This window comes from Humulus lupulus, chromosome 4, assembly GCF_963169125.1.
Source record: "Humulus lupulus chromosome 4, drHumLupu1.1, whole genome shotgun sequence".
Lineage (NCBI taxonomy): Eukaryota > Viridiplantae > Streptophyta > Magnoliopsida > Rosales > Cannabaceae > Humulus > Humulus lupulus.
The window spans coordinates 48,654,478-48,671,857 of NC_084796.1; the positions used below are offsets into that span (position 1 = coordinate 48,654,478).

A 17,380-nucleotide genomic window follows, 5' to 3' on the forward strand; every position below is an offset into this window, starting at 1 on the left:
ACCCTGGGGGATGTAGAGGTGTGGCTCTGACATCAGTGCCCAACAAGTAGTGGTGGTACGGCTTTGTGTAAGGAGTGGTGGCATGACCTGCACACCTCTGACCATGTACCCATACCCGACACCACGATCCTCTGCTCCTCTACACCCTCCACCACTACTCTGACGGAGTACAAACGTACTATCTTGTCCCTTGGGACCCCTTTTTATATCAGGGGCCAATAGAGCCCATCTATAAATAGGCTTCGACCCTTCGGGTTAAGGGGTTGGAAAATTCTTTGTATGCACAAACAATTAAGCAATATACGATTTTTGCTCCATTGTAATTCTGCATATTTGCTCCTTCAAGTTATTTCCATCTTCTTCTAAGATATCTTTTGCAATACCGTTTGAGTTTTCTAACCTTATATCGTTGAGGAGTTCTTACCGTCAACAATTTCTATCTCCTCTAGTAGATCATAAGCTTCGTTGGCACTCTTACTCATAAACGCACCTCCTGCTGCAGCATTTATAATGGTACGAGCAGTACCATTCAACCCATTATAAAAATTATGGACTAGCTTCCACTTCTCTATGCCATGATGTAGACACTTCCTTAACAAATCTTTAAATATTTCCCATGCATCATACAACGATTCCCCTTCTATCTGGTAGAAATTATTGATTTCCCCTCTAAACTTTGCAGCTTTTGCTGGAGGGAAAACAATTTCTAAGAACTTCTAGGCAAACTCCTCCCATGTTATGATAGAATTATCTTGCAATGAAATTAGCCAACTTTTCACGCGGTCTCGTAGAGAAAATGGGAATAATCTAAGTCTAATCACATCGTCACTCACCCCATTCATCTTAAATGTTTCACATAGATCCAGGAAATTGGCTATGTGCAAATTAGGATCTTCTGTGGGCAACCCCCCAAACTGAACAGTAGATTGCACCATTTGTAATACTGGTGGCTTAATCTCAAAATTATTTGCAACAATAGTGGGGTGTCTAATGCATGAATGCACTCCTGTGACATTAGAAAGTACATAGTCTCTAAGCGTCCTTGGTCCTTGTTCCACTGGGACTTCTGCAATATTTGGGATATTATTAACATTAGCAGCATTGATTGTTGCATTTCCTTGATTCTCAGCCATGGAAAAATCCAACATTTTCTTTATCTTTCAGTTTTGTCTGCATGTTCTTTCAATTTCATGATCTACCTGTATAAGTTCATTTTGTCTACTTCCTCGCATATACCAATAATTCTTGAAACACAATACAAATGAATACTAAGAGTAAAAACCAAAGTAGAACAAAAAAACAATTAATTTTGATATTGGATATTAGTCCCCGACAACGGCGCCAAAAACTTGATCAGTAAAATATGATGTGCAAGTATACACAATCGATTTAAGTAATAAAATAGTAAGTAAAGTATCATTCCCACAAGGACTATCAACCAATTACCAATAATTGCTTTTAAATTTCTATTTGGCTGTCGAAAATAGAGTGATTTTTAAACTAAGACTTAAAATTAAAATAAATTTTGCAATAATAAAGATTGATTTTTCATCAACTTTTCAACCTGTTAATCTTAATAATCAGCGCATATAATTCTTCAATTTCTATCCTAATAGTGGGTTAACTAAAACAATTCTAATTCTTTTTCAAGATAAAAAGATCTCAACCTATATGCAAATTTTCTACATGTCTGTGATAAGTTATAACATATAGCAGGCATGAAGCATAGAAACCCTAAACGCTACAAAAACCCTATAGGTACTATCGTCCTATATGTAATTTATGTCTATATGATTATAGAATATTCAACTCTCCCCTCTCGGATCTCGAATCAAAATCATAAATCAATGATCAATTATCCACACGCATTAAGCACAAATCATATAGATAAAGAAGAAGAAATTATATAAACTTCGTAGAAAATTAACAATTATCCAAGTGACTACATTAAACCCTAGAGAAAAATATTTAGTTCATGACAAACATAGCTAACACCATAAAAATAAATGTTATCATCTTTAATATCCAAAACTTGAAAAGAAATTAAAGAAGAAAAATGCAGAAAATAAGCTTAGCCGTCAAGAACTCTCTGAAAATTCGTCAATGAGAAAACCCTAATCCATATCTTAATTTATAATGATTTAAACCTAAATAAGAGATTTTTTTTCTCTTTAAGGAGGCGCGCCGCGACCCTTGCATTTCCATGCTGCGGCCCGTGTCTTCAAAATGCCCAGGAGATTTGCGCCTCCATCTTCAAGCACCGTGGCCCTTAAACTCCATGTCGCAGCTCGTGTGAAAACCCAGATTTTCTTTGCTCTCTGCCACTCATCATGTCACGGCCCTAAAGAGCATGCCTTGACATTAATTCCTGTCCGATTTGGGTAGTTTCTTACTTTGCTAGAGTCGCGGCCCTTAAGCCCATGCCGCGACTCTAATTCTATTTTTTTCAAAACTTGATCATTTTAAGTCTGACCTTCATCAAAATTTCTTCTAAACTCCTCCTTGATGCCAATTTGACTCAAACAACCACAAAAAGCTCCATTTTTCCACCATTTCTTCTTCTTTCTGCGTTTAGCTCATAATTCATAGCACCATCCTACAACAAAGACAAACACAAGCGTAATCTTACACAAAACAAACAAAAAGACTCAAGATTACAACAAAAACACATCCTAAAACAACACTAAAATGGAGTTATCATGCTCTTTTAATATCAACACCAATTTGGTGTAAGATCTTAGACTGAGGATTTTCTTGGAGAATTGGAGGATTCAAAGGGATTTAGAGGTGCCAAGGTTCCCTACAACCAGCTAGAAATTGGAATTAGCAGTGAGGTATAACTTCTCTATTTTAATTTTTCAAGCTCTTCTTCATGTTTGAGGCAAGTTTGGGGCTAGGGGTTTAATTTTGAGAATTTGTGGATGCTAGGATATTCTGGTGCTAGATTGAGCTTAGAAATGAGTTTATGGTTGTTTTAATGTTTTAATTTGCTGCTGAATATGTGTATTTAAGTAGTGATTTTCGGATTCGGGGCAAAGTTTGAAGTTTGGAAATCTAAGTTTGCAAAATGGTAATTTTGATATGTTTTGGGAGAGTTATGGGTATTTGAATGTTGGGTGTTAGTTTTGCTATTGATTTGAGGTTTATTTATGGTCAAAAACTGCTGAAAATCTGTTTGGGGTTGAGAAGTTGGGTTTGAAAACGCAGGGTTCGAAATTGGGGAAGAACTAAAAAATCTAGGCTCGTAATGCTCTCTACCACCAGTGGAATTGCGACTCAAATGGGTGGGCGTCGCGACGCAAATTCCTTTTTCGTAATGCTTTCTGCCACCAATGACGTCGTGGCTCAAATAGGTGGGCACGACGGCACCAATGCATTTTCTTTAGGCGCCACAGCGCTGACCCTGCTTTAGGTCACAATTTTCTGGTTTCTTAAATAGAATCTAAGTAAGAAAACTGGCACATGCACCGAGAGTAGGGCATTGGCCCCGACCTATGAACGCGATTATAACCATGCACTGAATCTGGTTAGGTTATGTACCCTTGTTTTATACTTGCATCTGTTTTCCTTATAATTGTTTGTGATTGGTCGGCATGGGCCGTATTCAGCGATAATCATGCAGAATGTAGGTCGTTATGGTAGGGCCACTATAGGGGTGTGGCATGCACTCACTCGGCATGGGCCATATAAATTGTTTATAGGCTGGCATGAGTTTTTTTATAATCTGTGAAGCATGTTGTTTACTGCTTATGTTTAATTGAATACTTGTTATTCCTAGTTGAGTTTTCTTATTGGGTCTTGGCTCATGGGTGCTCTGTGGTACAAGTAAGGGAAAAGGAAGGTGGACCAGTCATGAGTTTGAGGGCTCTATGGCGGCGTGTACATATTAATCTTGTCGCTTGAAAGTCCATTTTTTCGCTTAGGTCGACTATTTTTTAGGACACTGAATGTAATTATGTTTTGTTTAAACTCTTTTTTGGGATCCCTTGTAAACGTTTACAATTTTTAAATAGAAAAGTTTATACCATTGACCAAAAAATTTAATACCTAAACCTTTAAATCAATTTTAATTACACTTTTGAGTCCAAATGACTCGCTTAACGAGTTAATGACTATTTTAAACACACAGTTTAACGGTCCTGAATTAGTAGGGCGTTACAACTAGTTTGAATAAGTCAAATTTAATTCTATCTAATTTTTCTTTTTTCTTTTTTCTTTTTTCTTTTTTTGTAAAAGTTAATCTTGAACTATTTATGTAAGTATTAAAACTAATATTAAATTTGAAACAAAAAGTCGTTAAGCAAAATATGTAACATTATGTTTTAATGTATAAATATTATATTCAATTGGAGATGCATATTTTATTCGCCGGCATTCGATCCCAATCGGGCAAGGATTCTCCAACTAAAAAATAAACAAGGCAAGGGCAATGACAACTTTCTGTCCCCAAATATTAAACTAGGTGTGGAGGCGAGATGGAACTTCTAACCTCAATAAGGCTTCATTTAAATTTTTATTTATTTTTTTAACATTTTTTATTTATTTTTAATTTTTTCCACTGCTTCTGATGGGTGAAGATTCCCAACTAAATAAGAAACAAGACATCATAATGAGGAAATCAATTGTAACTAATTTGATTCACTCTCTTAGTTGCCATTTATATTTATAGGTAGTTACCCGTTTGTATATTTAGGTAGTTACCCACTCTTTCAGTTTCTATGTTATGTTTATTGTATTGTGTAAAAATATATGCATCTATCATTGAAAATGCTTATTCCATAATCTTTAACTTTGTCTCTCTCCAAACTTCTACAAGGGACAATAATAACTTTTGGTTCCCAAATGTTAAATCGGGTGTGGAGGCGGATGGTACTCCCTCCCTTGATGGGGCCAAATTTAATTTTTTAAATATTTTTATTTGTTTTTGTAGCATATTAAAAATTTTAAAAATATTAAATTTTATTTAGGATAATATTTCGTATTTTGAATCATAAACTAGTATAATATTTTAATTTTTACATAATTCTTTTTTTTTTTTTTGATGAAAAGAAAATTATATTGAACCACAAACCAAATACAAAAACAAGCTCAATAAGAGCCCCTCAAGCCGAGGATTACAAAAAATTAACTTTCTCTAAGAAAGCTACATCTTTACTATTCAACTTAAATCTATGCAAATTCTCAAGTCTGGCTTTCAAGCAATTTTGCAATAAAGCAAACACTGCATTAATTGAAACAGAACAAAGATTAAAAAGGCACTTGTTTCTATTCCACCAGATGAGGTAAACTGAAGCAGCTAACAATTTTTGCTGCAAACACTTCGGTTTCCCCACCATCCAAGCGACCCAATCATTGAAATGAACTGGCCAGATCTCACAGCCCAACCAAGCAGCAACTTTGCTCCTCAACAGCTGAGAAAACTTGCACTGAAAGAAGAGATGTTCGTGACTCTCTTGCTACAATTCACAAATAGGACACAAAACAGATGGTAGACAAATCTGGCACTTTAATAAATTGTCTCTAGTCAACAAATGCCTCAAAGTGGCTTGCCAAAGAATAAAGCGATGTTTAGGCACAGACAAGTTACACCAGATCACAGAAGCATAATGAACTTTATCCTTGTTAAGGAGCAGGACATACAAGTTACTGACTTTCAGCTTGTTATTCTGAACAGCTCTTTCCAGCAGCTCACTATTAAGGATAGCCTTCAAGGTTATTAGCTTTCGCCAGTACCAACTGACATCAGACTGAAGCTTATAATCCCAAACACTCTGACCTTTAAGATAGATAGCATCAACCCACTTCACCCACAGGATATCCTGTTTAGAGGAAACCGCCCACAAATATTTAGCTAAGAGAACCATATTCCATTTGGCTCCTTCTTTAAACCCAAGGCCCCCAAGGTGCTTCGGAAGGCAAACCTGATCCCAGCCTGTAAAGTGAAGTTTACTTCTGTTTTCATTACCTTTGCTGGCACCCCAAAGGAACTTCCTACACAAATGATCAATCTCAGAGATTACACTCTTTGGGAGAAGGAAAATACTCATCCAAAAAGCTCTTAACCCCATTAAAACAGATTGAATAAGTTGAGTTTTTCCAGCAAAAGATACGTGTCGATTTGACCAATGATGTAACTTCAGCTGAATTTTCTTTATTATAACAGCACAATCTCCTGCTTTCCACTTCGTAGGTCTCAAAGGAACCCCTAAATATTTGAGAGGAAACTCACCTTCATAGAACCGAATATCCTTCAGAATTTCCTTGGTTTCAGTCGCATTCATACCCCCAAAATAAACTCGAGATTTCTCCACATTAGTTGTCAAACCAGAAACACTGCTAAAGGACTTGAAACACTCTGTAATAATCTGAACAGACATATTCGTGCCCTTGCAAAACAGCACCAAATCATCCGCAAAGCACAGGCTCACCAAATTAAGCTTCTTACATCTAGGATGAAACCGAAACTCCTTATTCTGAGAGGCTTGGATGAGAAGCCTAGTAAAATATTCCATCACAAGAACAAACAACAAAGGAGACATCGGGTCCCCTTGTTTCAAACCCTTCCTACCAGTAAAATAACCTTGAACTCTCCCATTCATCAAGATAGAGTAATCCGAGTCCTTTAAACAAATCTTAATCCAATTAATAAACTGAGCCGGAATACAGAATGCAACAAGAATATCTTCAAGACAATGCCAATCTATGGAATCATAGGCCTTACTCAAATCCACTTTCATCACACATCTAGGAGAGATATTCTTCCTCTTATACCCTTTAAGAATATCTTGAAAAATAAGGATATTATGAGCTAAAAGCCTATCCTTAACAAAAGCTCCTTGATTTTGGTGAATTAACCAAGGAAGGACCACATTCAATCTACTACAGATCAGCTTGGAAATACATTTATACAGAGTATTACAACAAGCAATAGGCCTGTAATCCACCGCCTTAGTCGGGTGCTCAACTTTAGGAATCAATGACAACATAGCATTATTAAAACCTTGAGGAAGTTTACCCAACTGAAAAAAACTCAAAATAGCATCTGAAATTTCATCACCAATCTCATTCCACAAAGCTTTAAAAAAACCCGCACCATAACCATCCGGACCCGGACTCTTAATTGAACCAATGCTAAACATAGCATTCTTAACATCCTTCTTAGTAAATGGTCTTATTAAATCCAGATGCTGCTCTAAAGAAAGAATATTGCCATGCCTGAAACACTCCCTGTGAATAGCCCCCGAAGCCTTACTCTGACTGCCCAACACACTTCGAAAATGACTTAAGAAATGATCCACAACTTCCTCATAATTATCAATAATCTGACCATTTTCAGTAACAAATGAAGTGATACGATTTACCTCCTTACGCTTTTTCAAATAAGCATGAAAAAAAGTTGTATTATCATCCCCCAATCTTAGCCAATTTACTTTACTCCTCTGTCTAAGATAGCTGTCATAAAGCCGAGAAGTCTGAACCAGGTTACTCAAGGCCTGCTGTTCCTCAACTTGGAACACAGCCGAATGAAGATCCTGCTGAAGCTGTATCTGAGCCAGATTATAATTGTCTTTAGCAACCTGAAACTTATGGTCAATATCACCAATCACATACTTATTAAAATGTCTCAGAACAGGCCTTAATCTCCTCAGTTTTACCATGATTTTGTCAAGCCCTTGAGCCTCTACTGGTTTGGTCCAACTCTGCAAAACAGTAGCTTTAAATCCATCATGATCAGCCCACATGTTAAAGTATCGAAACGGCTTAGCACCAGAATTCACCTCAGTCAAAGTCTTAACGATACAGAAACAATGATCAGAACAAATATCCCAATTAACTACAGCTACCGAATCAGGAAACAAATCCACCCAATCTTCATTCTTAAAAATGCGATCTAACTTGGAGTAAATTCGAGCCCCCTCAAATTGATTTTTAGTCCAAGTATAATGAGATCCCATAGACCTAAGATCATCCACCAATCCTAAAGATTTCCACCTTTGCACATCTATCAACTCAGCTGCAGACACAGTACGACCCCCAATTCTGTCATCAACTTCAAAAACTGAGTTAAAATCCCCTGCCAATAACCAAGGTTTCACTGGAAAACTCAGGCAATAGAGGTCTTGCCACAACTTAACTCTTTCCAAAATTGTGTTCCTACCATAAACAAAAGTCACACAATACTCTCTAACTGACCTTAACTCCTTAACAAAGGTATGAACATATTGGTCACTTTCTTGCAAAACTTCCACAGTGAAAAGATCACTCTTCCAAAACAGTAAGATTCTACCCTCACTCTTATTGCCTCTATAATAAGTCCAATTACCAAAATAACTACTCATCGACTCTTCCAACTTTGCTCCCCTTAACTTGGTCTCAAGGAAAGCACCCAGCCCAATTTTATTAAGCCTACAAAAAGCACTAAGGGATCTTTGTTTATCCCTCTTATTCATTCCTCGAACATTCCAGCTAAGGATTTGGAATTCCCCCATTTGATTTTTGTCCTACAGAACCAGTCAATTTCAAACCCTCCAACTGTCTATCCTGTAACACACTATATGTATTTTGCAATTTATTCTTAGCCTTAGTAGCCAATCTCTTCCCCCCACCCAATTTCTTAGGTGTGATCCAGTCTTTCTCCATGGTTATATCCCTGACTTCAGACTTTTTTTCCCCGTTGACCTGGGCTGACTTGGACAGTTGATCAATTAGCACAACGTCCTCATCCTTTCGCGCCTGGACACTTGCAGTCATCATATCACCATCCCCCTGTTGAGCCATGCAATCTGAATCCTTCACTGAAGCTGAACTAGTTGAACCAATATGCACCTCAAACGATTTGCCCAAATTTTCACCTTCAATTTTCTGATCCTTGGGTCTCCAGATCTCCCCCTTTTTCCTGGTACATAATGCCTCAGTATGGCCAAACACCTTACAATTCTTACATTGTGTTGGCAGCCATTCAAACTCAATAAATTGCTCCATTAACTGCCCTCTTTCATTCAAAAACTGAATAGACATAGGAATTTCATCTGCTATATCAATCTCCACTAAGACCCGAGCAAATTGCATCATAGACCTGTCCTTAGTAACCTTGTCCACAAGAATCGGTTTCCCAATGGTACTCACCAAAGCACTCAAACATTTGGAACCCCAATATTGCAAACTCAAACCAGGTAATCTAACCCAAACAGGAATAGATTTGACTAACCTCATGTGATCTAATTCAGTGGTCCATGGTCTCACAATGACAGGTTTCCTATCAAAGTGCAGAACCCCATTCTCTAACACCAGGTCTCTAGTAACTTCATCTCTGAATTTAACAAGAGTATGGCCTGCATTTAACCTCACAATCCTCTCGATACCTAGTTTACCCCCACATTCTTTTTATGAAACCTTCAAAAACTACAAAAGGGGGGTTAGCTCCTAAAACCATACAAACCACAGCTGAGTTCCAAATAGCTGCTTCAGCAGCAATTTCCTCCAAATCCACCTGAGCAACACGATGCCCATTTTGGACTAAAGGCTCTTCAAATTGCAGACGGGCACCTCCTTGATTCGGCAACAAATCTTTAAATGCGGACCACTTTTCTTTGGCCTGATTGAGAAATTCATTGCATCCCTCTTCCTGCTCACTCCATTTCAATCCCGAATCACAAACCCCAGTCGCAATCCCATTCAGATCTTTAGACATCGAGCCTCCAATTTCAGGGAAATCAGCCATTGAATCTTTGAATATTTCCTCCACCTCACACGAAGGGATATCACCATCGATAGCTAATTCTCCTTTACCCAAATTCTCAGTCCCTGATTCAACCTTCTCCTTGTCTATCGAAACCGGCTTCTGGATAACTTTCTTGCGCCTCGCCATGGAGAAGCTAGAGAGAACCCGCACGTCTTAATTCATTTTTTTATATTTAAAATTTTTAATTTATTTTTAAATGAATGGCTATGGGGATTCCCCACCCTGCTCCCAACAGATAATATGCAAAAATGGGAATTAAGACGGTGGTGCATTTCTCGCTAATTCTTTGTCCCGTATGTATACCTATATGCAATGTTATAAAAGAATAAAAACTATATAAGTCAATAATATTCAGGGAACTTACCCAAAAAAAATACTTTAATTTTTAATAAAAAATCAATATATGCTTCACGTGAGAAAAATACAAATTTACTTTACAAAAATATGGCGTGGTAATATTGTAAACACAGAGAGGAAAATACAAACTCTTTTTTAAACAACATTTACAAAAATCAACTATAAAAAAAATACTTTTGTAAAAAATATTTACAAACTAATTCATAAATAAAAATTATATTTTGTAATAAAGATTTACATAACTAATTTCGTGGCTAAAAAATATATTTTTGTAGCTAACATTTACATAACTAACTGGAGATTACAACACTGACATAAATAACTAGATTACAAAAACTAAATGTGTAACCATGGTCGCAAAATGAATTACAATCTGCTTAAAAAAAACAAAACTGGAGACAGAAAGAGAAAAAGAGAGAAATCTGGGTAGATGGGCTTTGATCTCCTAGACAAGCTGAGTTCAATGGTGCAAAAATCTTCTTGTTTTGACCTTGGATTTGGCCAAAATTGAAGCTTGAAGATGGCAGCACTACAAGCTTTACATTACATGACATCCATGGTGGTTGGCGGTACATCCGGGGACAAAGCTTCGTCGCTAGAGGTTTCAGTGACTAGCTTGCAAGGTGGTATGGCACGTGTAGCTGATGGCGCTATAGATGGTGGCTATGTGGCATGGTTATCAATGGAAGAAGAAGTGTTTTTTTTTTTTAAAAAAAAACATTTTCTCTCCATGCTATGTAAAAAAATATGTGCAATTTGAGTGTCTAGCATTACTCTATTTTACTAATACTTAATGTTGGACTAGGTTATTCATGTCCGAGCCCACCCATGTATATGTTTAGGTCCAAGCCATCAAAGAGTTTCCATGTCCGAGGCCACCCATTAATCCTATGCTTCAACCTATAGCATTTTTTCCAAGTAAATGTCAGTCCTTTTCCAACAAGGTCAAAACAATGGATGATGGTTTAAAGGATTTGCATGAATAATAGACCTAAGATAAAAATAATAATAATAATAGAGAGAGAAAAAAGAAGAAACAATATATTCTTCGAACCTAATGATTCTCATTCTCTGCTGTTATTGTGGCTGTACTGTAAACTGACAAATTACATTTCTTGCTTTTTGTATACTTTTATGAAGGAAGAAACATAATCAGGAAAAAGAGAGGGCCCTAAAGCTAAAAAAGGGCAAACAAAAAAGTGACAAAAAGATACAATGAGCAAGAAATAATGAATGAATTTGATTGGAAGGAAAACTTTGTACAGGCCCAGAAGGTTGAGATGTGATCTTTAAAGCTCTCTATGGAATATACAATATATAGATATGCTATGACTGCAAAACTTATGCCTCTGTTTCGGTCTGAGAAAAGGAGATTCTCAAAATGGCCGACCCACCCACCATAATCATCTCATGTTGCAGCATTGAGGCCTTACTTGTCTCTGCAATTTGTCCCACATGCACATCATCTGCCTTGGTGATTGGTAATGTGCTGTGAAATAATCTTCTATGCATCCAAATTGACAGAACTTAAAGCTGTGAACATATTCTACTGGTCTTGAAATGTTGAATTTTTCAACCCACATTCCCATACTTACATCTTCCATCTTGAACAACTGCAAACAAGTTTTAACAGAATACTTTAGCATTCAACAATGATAATGCACCATGACACCGCCATTTTTAAGACACCACGAAGAGACAGACAAAAGATAACATTGCTTACCCTTAATTTATGTCTTCCAAACTCGGACACAATATAGTGTGCAATGTCGGACGACATAGTATAACCAGGTCCATTTGCATAAGGTGGATAAACTTCTTCGGGCCACTCCTGAACACCAACAGAAAAAAATTGTGAGAAAATATTGCATGATGTTACCACAACAATAACAAAACTTCCAATGCAAAAGTATGTAGTAACTGACACCATACTTAAATGAAAATTATAGGCCTCTAAAAAGACTTAAAATCATTTATGAATGTGCTTTTCCTGCTTGTGGAAACCAACAGTCTAGTCATTTTCCTCTCTTTTCGCTAATCTAATAATTGAGAATAAAAACCTCCTCCCTCATGCCACAACTTCTACCGCCGAAATCAACTAGCAATTCTTTCATTTCTAATTTCTAAATAAACCAAGCAAGAGCTTCATGTTTATGAGTGTGATCATGCACACTCATTTGTGTTTGTGCATGATGCAGAGGGAAATATTAACTACTTTGTTATCAAATAAGAGAATTAAAATTGGCTCAATAAATAAAATAGTGAGGCTATAACTTTCACAACAAATGAATGTATCAGATCCAATAAGTTCTTCCGTACCTCAAATGTCACAGACCACTTGCCGTAACGCAGAGGCTTATGATAATAATTTATGTTTCCAATATACAAACTCCTGCCTTGAGGTACTTTTTTTGCTTCATTGATAACAGCATCAACTCTGACAAACGTATCATCATCACACTTCATAATGTACTTAGCAGACACTGATCGAACCTGGAACAGAAATAACAACATAATATATGATTAGCCATCGAGAAATATTATATAATAGAAATTTTGTAATTGTTCATGTTCCCACACTCACCCCATATTCACAGATGGCCACAGTTTTCAACACAACAAGGTCATAGTTATCCATGTAAGGCACAATAACAATATCACCAAAAAATTCTGCTTCTTTCTTTAACTCGGCATTCACTTCCTTTCTGGCATGCTGTCAAGAGTATAATTTGACGGATTAGACCACATGTTGATACATCAACCATTAACAACTAAAGTGCGTGTTTGGAGTTTCTTACCAGTGCTACAAAAAAACGAGCTACCACATTTGAAGATTTGATAAGCCTATGCTGCATCCAAGATTTCCTTATTGCCATTCGCTCGGCAAAATGGTTACCCGCAGAAAGGATGCCGATGAAGAGTTCAACCTCACCCTCAGGAAGAGGTGGGGCACACCATTTACTTGCCATCTCAAGATGCTGCTGTGGAGCAAAACTAGGATGCGATAAGGGCAAAGCAGCAGCAAATACAGAATGAATATCAATGTCCCCACTCACGGACAGTCCAGTGGCATCCTCAAGAGTAAACCCCTGCAATATTATCAGAAGCTTTTAGAAAACATTCAAATTCACTGGCAGGATAGATTGACAGGTTCTATAATATTACTCACCGGGCGGTAAGGAAAGGAGGTAACATGCCTTCCATCAACATTAATATGATAACCCTCCAAACCAGCGCTAAGAGTTAAAACAAATAGCTTCTCCTCTGCAAATGGGAATGGCCAGTCCACAGACACCTTTTTTGTTCGGCCAATCAACCTGGATAACCACCATGTTGCCTTGTTCTCCTCAGAATGACTGTCATCATTACGTATCCACTTCTCACACTTCACCTGACCATCGACTACAGAGAATTTAAAGAATTACACAATCTGGGCAGCATAGGACACATGAACAAACTCCAAGAATAACAGAGAAAATGAGTAAAAAGCACAAAATCAATTATTTTGGCAAGTTAATAACCAGATAGTATCCAAAAGAAACTAAGATTTCTTTTCAAGTCTTCAACAAACTAAATCCAAAATAATATGAGCGTTGAAACTAAGATTTCTTTTCAAGTCTTCAACAAACTAAATTCAAAATAACGAGCGTTGAACATTAAGTTGCAGGCTAAGTTTTTGTTCAGATGTGACTTTTAACTAACAAACGAGTACGCAAATAACAATTCCATTTTTCTTGCAGCAACTGAGTTCCCACGTTCTAATTCAAAGATACTAAAAAAAATCTCAAAGCAAAAAAATATAAATACAGGCACTCACATCTTATAGAGGAATCTCTCTAGTCTTAAATGGAGACTAAAAGTATCAGACACACCATAACTTCAATTTACTAGCTTCTTTACTAACCAAATCAATAAAGATTGTGATTATTCACCTACCAGATAAAACTTTCCAACTAAATTTCTCAATCTGGACCAGTTAGAGAAAAGACAACAAAAAGTAACTCATTTATCCCAACCACCACCAAAACCAAGACAAATTAAATAAACATTCCAACCTAAACTCTCTAAGAACCATAGAACCGAGCCAAAAATAAAACATTCAGATTAAAGGATATATCTAACTACATCCCGATCACGATCACTTACCAGTTTCTTCATCAGCTTTTGATTTCCACCCTTCACACCTCAGAGCAGTGCCCCATTGCATCCTATAACAAGTGTTCTGCTCAATAACAGGCCTACCACTCCAGTCTCCCCTCAACCTTGGATTGAAATGCAAAACCCTTGGCGGGTCTTCACCTTCCACAGCATTCAACCCCTGCAACTCCATCTTGAACTGAGACACCATAACCGAATCAAACCCATCTTTCAACAGTGATATCTTTGGCTCTTCTTCCTCATGAGCCGCTCTGGGCTTGCCCACCAGAGTTATGTGAGAACCAAGAGTCAGTCCACATGGGATAACCATGACTTGCTTCTTAGCCGAAAACTCCGACCGGGATAAAGACACGGAATGCGGGCACGACTCGGACCGATTCACGTCTTTGTCAGAGACGATCCCGAGTTTTCCCGATTCGAGTTCCTCCCAATACTGCTTACCCACTTCCCAGGCAACCTTCGCCGACTCGTAAAGCTCCGAAGCCCTGTCTTTGCTCCCGGCCTCAAACGCTTTCCGATCGAACACTAAGTTCGACAGAATCCTACGCTTGGTGGGGACTCGACTCGAACTGGGCTGAAACGAATTTCTTATGGAAACGCGTTCAACAGGACGAGTCGGTGCTTCTGTTTGGTCCAAATTCACCTCACTGTTGAGCCTATTATTCGTTCGAATCAAGGGGTCCTGAGACACAACACTGAACCCAGTTTTGAAAACAATAGGGATTTCCACGCTCACTATGAACAAATATAAAAAACCGACACCAATCAGTATCTGAATCGTTCTATGCCTGCTTAGAGACAGGACCGTATCAAGTTTTTCCGATTTGCCTCTCCTCATGGTGACCGAAGGACCGACCCCAAATCCCAGAAGATGAAATATTATCAAAATCTGGAACTGGGTTCTGCAAATCCCAACTCTTTGATCATTCAAATATAAACCGCCGAAGAAGACGAAGTTTGTAGAAAGAGAAAAAGAATGTGAGAAAGAGAGAGAGAGAGAGGGAGTTAGGCCAGCAACTTAGAAACAAACGCGTATAATAAGAGCTTAAAGAAGATGAAAAAGAGTAGAACGAGGTTTTTGAGAACTGATTTTCAGGTCGGTGATATTAGCATTTTCTTGGAAGATCACCGAAAATTGGTTTCCTCCGTTTTTGTTTCAGTTTTTTTTTTTTTAAATAAATTAATTAAAATATATATATAAAAAAAAATCTGCCAAGGTATTTATTTGAAAATTAAATTTTTAAAAAATGTCAATAAAATTTTTTGTGCCAGGTTATACTCGCTTGCGTAGTCTGAGACTATACTCTCCCCCACAAGATACACTACACCCAGTCAATTTTTCTTATTCTTTTTTTCTTTTTCACTTCATCTTAATTAATTAATTTTCATCGTCATAATTGTTTTTAATTCATCGCATTAATCATATAACATCAAAATTTGACTAAATTAAATTATATATACATTTATGATTCATAGACACGGAGCATCTTTTTTTTTTTGAAAGAGTAGCATCTTCATAGCTTTTGAAATAATATATTAAAAGTAAATAGTTTACAAATTGACAATTCAATAATTAATTTATTTAAAATGAGTAATAAATTCGGCCATACTTTACTAGAATAGGGAAACAACTAAAAATATTTATTTTCTAGCGATCACAAAATAATAATAATACCCAATTATCAATGAATGACTAAATGTAAAAATTGTAATTTTGAATAAATTGTTATAAATATTATATATATACAGGCTTAGTATTAATTCTTGATTGAATTCAGAATAGTTACCTAATTTAATTTGCTTAAGGTTTATTGATTTGTATAAATAAGGGTCATTCCCTATTGAAATAACACATATAAGAGTTTTACTCTCTCTTTACATATCTCTCTATTACTCTGTCTATTTCTTTATACTTTATATTATAACACGTTATCAGCACGACTCTCTAACTATCATTATATGTAGGTTCAAATTCTTATCATGAATCTCTAGTCATAATTATTCGTTGAATCTAAACTAGATGATTCAATATTTAACCATCATCTTGTGTTGATAACAAAATTCATTATCAAGCCTCTGGTCATCATAGTTTATTGAGATAAAAATAGTTTATTACAAATGTCTGTGTAACGCCCCATGTCACTATAGCTACTTCTTAGAATGACGACTGGCCCTACAAACTAACACGAATATTTCCAGCGTGCACGCTTAACTTTGGAGTTCTCAAGTGATGGGCTACCGAAAAGAAGATACATCTTGTTGATATAGATAGTACCCATCAATCCATTTAAGCCATCTTCAACTGTGTAGTCCCATACATACACAGTCTTAGAATCATCAAACTTGACCTTCCCCAGGCGATGTGGGATTGCACAGTTTTTTACCCGGTCTTTCCCCTCATGGATCACGGGATTCTGACTGTCACAATCACCCCCCTTACAGGTCCGACGTCCCCATCGGCCACACTTCCGACTGGGTCAAGGCTTTGATACCGTTTGTAACGCCCCACGTCACTATGGCTGCTTCCTGGAATGACGACTGACCCTACAAATCAACACGAGTCTTTCTAGCGTGCTTTGTCCTCACTCGCACGCTTCCTGGGAAAACTTCCCAGGAGGTCACCCATCTTGAGATTACTCCAGGTCAAACACGCTTAACTTTGGAATTCTCAAGTGATGGGCTACCGAAAAGAAGATGCATCTTATTGATATAGGTAGTACCCAACAATCCATTTAAGTCATCTTCAACTGTGTAGTCTCATACCTACACAGTCTTAGAATCATCACACTTGACCTTCCCCAGGTGATGTGGGATTGCACAGCTTTTTACCCAGTCTTTCCCCCACTGATCACAGGATTCTGACTATCACAGTATGTTTATATGATTATCATACTATATATATTGATCATAAAAAAAATGTATATGTGAGTTGTTATTTTATCTTTATGATAGTATTAGATTGTTTAATGTCTTGTTATCGTAAATATGATTATATTCATATGTATGTGTTCTTACTATTTCACATATTTAATATTGATTTCTCTATAGTATTTATTTATAGTTATTTACAAATGATTACATTAGAATTTGTAAAGTTCTATGTCTATGGCATATTGAAAAAAA

General features: G+C 36.9%; 1 protein-coding gene and 1 non-coding gene across 2 annotated transcripts; one reads left to right on the forward strand and one right to left on the reverse strand.

The window, feature by feature from the left end:
- Positions 1 to 570: 570 nt before the first annotated feature.
- Positions 571 to 677, forward strand: LOC133833712 (small nucleolar RNA R71). The gene has a single exon (XR_009893078.1). It is a non-coding gene; the product is annotated as a small nucleolar RNA R71 (small nucleolar RNA).
- Positions 678 to 11,141: 10,464 nt separating this feature from the next.
- Positions 11,142 to 15,413, reverse strand: LOC133830404 (hydroxyproline O-galactosyltransferase GALT6). Its single transcript, XM_062260379.1, has 7 exons — positions 14,246 to 15,413; positions 13,269 to 13,501; positions 12,898 to 13,188; positions 12,684 to 12,812; positions 12,419 to 12,592; positions 11,823 to 11,930; positions 11,142 to 11,712 (listed from the first exon to the last, which is right to left on the reverse strand). The coding sequence occupies exons 1-7, from the start codon at positions 15,093 to 15,095 to the stop codon at positions 11,503 to 11,505; spliced, it is 1,995 nt and encodes a 664-aa protein (XP_062116363.1). The 5' UTR covers positions 15,096 to 15,413; the 3' UTR covers positions 11,142 to 11,502.
- Positions 15,414 to 17,380: the final 1,967 nt, after the last annotated feature.